Consider the following 5,000-nt stretch of genomic DNA (forward strand, 5'->3'; position numbering starts at 1 on the left):
GACAAAGAAGAAAGAGAAAAGGAGGATAGAAGAAAGAGAAGGATGACCGAGGAGAAAGAGAGAGAGGGAAAGAATGGGAGATGAGAGAGAGAGAAGGATGACAGAGAGAGAAGGATGACATTAGAGAGAGAGAAAGAGAGAAGGAAAGGAAGACAAGAGAGAGAGAGAAAGAAAGAGAGACTTCAATGTTTTCAATGACAAAAACATCATCTTGACCAAATATCACGATATCAAATATTAGCATTTGTTCTTTAATCTGTTTGATTTATGTGGTCCTTTAGTGGTAACATCCCCAGAAGCAATTCTGGAGCAACATTCAGGGGTGTGGATTTATTCGAGCAATTCCTTGAGCCATATATTATATTCCACAAAGTGTTTGAAGGACATTACAGCCATTTCCATAAATCTAGCGGCCAGATTTGTAGCCATTAGCACTTGGCCAAAAACACCATGCTGTCCATAACCTAAATCAAAGGGCTGGCGTGGATTTGAGGGGGTTGTGACTAGATATCGTGAGAGGTGTGTGCCATGTCGCGCCGCCTTAGCCTGGCTACGCCTTCCTACGGACTTCCGCTCAGTTTTTATTTCCTTTCAGTACATAGTCTGGGTCTGCGGTATGTTCGCGGGTTTTCTCAAGACAAAAATGTGTATGTCCAATCAGCGAACAGAGGGAGTAGCTGAGACCGATGACGTTGAGGTCGTGCGCTAGTTTGAGCATGTCACGTCACGACCAAACGTTAGCGATTGGTTATGGCAGATCTGAGTGGCTCTGGGCAGATCCAATGGTTTTAAACATCAACAGAGTATCCGCATTCAAGGAAGTTCGCGCTTGGCAATGGAAGGTGGCCAGACTCTCTGTACATTATGAATGTAAGAGAGCATGGCGGGACCAGGCTAGTGTCGCCTCACCTCGGGGGCTGAATCTTGAACTTCTCGAACACCTCGGGGTAGAGCAGGGGGAACACCACCATCTCCTTCAGCGCCCGAATGTGCTGCTCCAGACCGCCAACACTGTCGAACCGCACCTACACACACACACACACACACACACACACACAAATATTATCTGTTAATATGAATAACATTTTACAATACATACTACTACATTTGAAATACTGTCATCACTACTACAGTACATACTATGTACTACAAGTTTTAGATACTACCTGTACATACAATTTAGATACTCCACACCACTACTACTATATGTATTCATATTGTATTTGTTCTGTCAAAAGCCACTGGATGCCTGGATGCCTAGCCCCTGGTATAAATGAAGCATCTATCTGTCTATGTACACTTTTCCATGCTCCATACTGCTACCTCTGTCCAGCCCCAAACTTACGGAGGAGTCGATGTTCATGGGGTCCACGTCCGCCAGGCTAGCGCCCACTTTGGCCCGATCCCTCAGCACCCCGCTGGTCAGGTCGTCACCAAGCAGGTTCATTGGCAGACACCTGGAGACAACACACATACCACACACACACACACACACACAAACAGACACACACACACACAGACACACAGACAGACACACAGACACACAGACAGACACACAAATAAACTCCATAATTCAAAGGAAAACAAACCATTCATTTCAAGCCACCAGAGAGTATGTGTGTCAGTGGGTGTGAAAATGAGTGAGGGTGTTAAATGTGTTCTTGAATGTGTGTTTGTACATGCAACACTTGGTACACTAGAGAACTTGAAAAGACAAAACATCACACTAGCTGTCAAAAATGTGTGAAACGATTTTTTTTCTGTTGGCGAAAGGGAGCATGCAAGCACGTTAACCGAGTACCGTAATTTCCCAACTATTAGCCGTGGCTTACACATTGATTTTGCAAAATGTCTTCAGCTATGAGGCTAATGCACAGGGAGATTTAATATGGCATTAATACGGTTTTGGTTCTTTTAATTTGTACAATATAAAACACTGCCCTGCGGCTTATACACAATACGGCTTATACACAGGAAATTACTGTAAGCAGACCACTGTCAGATAGTTCACTCATTTACTACTTACTGTAGCCAAGCACTCATTCCTCAAAGGCCAACAGTGGCCCAGCTACCAGCAACCCCTACCACATTAACCACATCACAGCGGGATCTCTGTTCAACTGAGTTTGCAAATGAAACACACCTCGGCTTTCACCCACATGTAGTATGTTTATACACACACACACACACACTCACTTGTGTAATGCCTCAACGCCTCTCATTTAACAGCAGCCGTTAACTGACTGAACGCCGCCTCATCCGCGGCTAGGTTTAACCGGCCATTCCCCGGCTAGGTCAGTGAGGACAAGAGGCGCGATATTCCAAAGCCGCCTCGGTGTAGGCGTAAACATGTAAGAACTGGGTGTGAAGTTGAACAGTGACGTACAACAACATAGGCGTCGAAGTCTCGTGACACTACTGTCATTCTCAAAACAGCGGTGCAGCTCTCTGTCAAGTTCTCTGCTCCTCCGTTTGATATTTCTAGATCTTCTGACTAAGTTTACTCTACTTATCCAAACTGACGACATCACCACTGTCACTAGATATAAAGCAAACATTGATTTTCACTCGGTGCTATTCACTGACCGTAAAAAAGTGTCATTAGTAGCCTATGCAGTATGCACCTGTTCTATACAGTCTGGTATGCACTGTTGTTTGTGGCTAGCTAGACTTGCTAGCTCGATGTGACACAATATTGTAGCGCGGCTCGGATATGCTTGTGTTACGTTCATGCAAGGGGGAAAAGCAGCCTGTTGTCATAAGATAGTTGACGGTTACTATAGGTGTACTAGACTAGTCAGCTGATGTGTTGTGGGATAAGGGGTTTATGTTACGGGATGCCACCCATGTTGTGGGATATAGCCACGGGGATCTTAAACAGGCCACTTCCATGTAATGTCATTCCTCATATTCATCTGGTAATAAACACTTCCTAACAGAGTAATTCTTGCCTCGTCACAATATCAACTCTCCACTCATTCTATTGGACTATGCATTATACCTTTCACTGCCTCACGTCTGCCAGGTTCCAAACTGTCTTCCTAACAGCAGTTACAATCAGTATTTTTGTGATAACAACAAAACAGCTCTGCAAAGTTTAAACCAACGATGCTAATCGCGATTAGCGATTAGCTATTTAAAATGCAGAGCCTACCCTCATAAGGAGACCTCTCCAATTCAGAAAAATGCATTAAACTAAAATTGGACAACGTTGTTATGTTTCTTAAACCTTAGGGTGGGTATGATAAGCCTAGCCTACATGCTTTAACGAAATACGTTGTCAATGGTTATTTGAGCAAGCTAGCCAAGGTCTAGCTAATTTATCCTGGCTGTAGATAAAGCAGGATAGGCTATGTTTTCCCAATATGTTAGCAATTAATAAATAAATGCTGAGATGTTTGGCGATTTAATTGACATTTGAAAGACCAGTGTGCTAGATGGACCACAAGGACCAGTGTTAATATGTGAACCGTATGATGATGATCTGACAGCTGTGCTCAGCATACAGTCAGTCAGCTGTTTGCTGATTTTAAGTATTTCAGCAGTGTGTGCACAACTCTCGTTGTTGACAGCTCCGCCCATGTCTCAGCTAGCCGCCGCATAGGCGGCTCGCGTGCTCACTGCAGTCGCCCCGGGAATATGTGTACCCTCAGGGGAGGACAATTGGCAGCGTAAATCACCTCGGCGATTAGCCGGCTATCAGTGAGTACAATCGGGACTAGCCGGCTAAAAGCCCGTGCATCGCCGGCTATCTGTGCAGTCAGTAAACGGCTAGCCATTCACAAGATAGACTTCCTTGACTGTGTCTTTACACAAGCCTGTTATCAGACCACAAACCACAGCAAGCCTCCATCATAAGGTGCAGAGGGTTCCAGAACTGAATGCTGAGGCCCCTGAATCCTATACTACGCTTTATTAGGTACCAATGGCTGCCAAGTACCATAACAACATATTTATTCCATAGAAACCTGAGCCAGATTTCACTAAGCATTTTATGCTACCATTAAGAGTAGCATAAACCCCCCAACCCCCCCACCCCCCGGGCACAATTAAAGTTTCTGATTTTCTATTTGCAATGCTACAGCAAGAACTCCTAACCTAAGAGAAAGACTCTTTTTGCATTCTTCGCATTTGTTTGGTCCTCTCAACCATTTCTTTTGACATCCATACTTATAACATTTTCTCACTGAATCTCAGTATGTGGGGTGCATTGATGGAGGAGATGTGCTGTTTTTTGCTGAAATGTACATCTTAATTGTGTATGTGTGTGTGTGTGTGTGTGTGTCTCGCTTTCTCTGTATGTCTGTGTGTTTGTGTGTTTATGTGTGCGTGTATGAGCATTTGCGATTTGCGCATATGTGCTTGTGCTTGTGCTTGTGCACGTGCACGTATGTGTGTGTGTGTGTGAGAGAGAGAGCATTTGCGATTTGCGCGTGTGTGTGTTATCACCTGTTGCGTGCGCGAGACATGCTTTTGCTCTTCCTCCTCTCGAAGCGCTCCTCATCGGAGGAGGAGGTGGTGTCACTGCTGTGGATGGCATGCTTCTTAATCCTGAGAGGACACAACACACACGCTCATTTGGGGACATTTCATCAACACACACACACGCCCACATGCATGCACACACACACACACACACACACACACACACACACACCTCAGTTGGAGAGATTTAACTAACACACACACACACACACACATTTGCGGAGATTTCACCAAGAAAGACATTTAAGTCTGCTCCTTCTCAAACACTGTCCAGTGCGCACACACACACACACACACACACACCTTGATATCTCAAGGCATGTGAGAGAGAACACACACACACACTCACACACTTTAACAGAGTTTTAATGCCCTCTTCTTTAACACCGCAGAGACATTTAATCTCCTCGGTCACACTGACAGTGATAATGGATATGCCACCAGAGGAGAGGTGGAGAAGAGAGGAGAGAAAAGAGAAGAGCAGAGGAGGGGAGGAGAGAAAAGAGAAGAGAAGA

At 44.8% G+C, this 5,000-nt stretch overlaps 1 protein-coding gene across 1 annotated transcript in view; it reads right to left on the reverse strand.

The window, feature by feature from the left end:
- The window catches only part of atad2b (ATPase family AAA domain containing 2B), a 105,883-nt gene that overhangs the window by 82,563 nt on the left and 18,320 nt on the right, over positions 1 to 5,000 (reverse strand). The window contains exons 9-11 of the mRNA XM_062550365.1: positions 4,450 to 4,551; positions 1,346 to 1,457; positions 910 to 1,025 (exon numbers count right to left, since the gene is read on the reverse strand). Of these exons, the coding sequence (XP_062406349.1) occupies positions 910 to 1,025; positions 1,346 to 1,457; positions 4,450 to 4,551 (330 nt within the window). The remainder of the gene's footprint in view (positions 1 to 909; positions 1,026 to 1,345; positions 1,458 to 4,449; positions 4,552 to 5,000) is intronic.

The sequence above is a fragment of the Sardina pilchardus genome, chromosome 12 (assembly GCF_963854185.1).
Source record: "Sardina pilchardus chromosome 12, fSarPil1.1, whole genome shotgun sequence".
NCBI lineage: Eukaryota > Metazoa > Chordata > Actinopteri > Clupeiformes > Clupeidae > Sardina > Sardina pilchardus.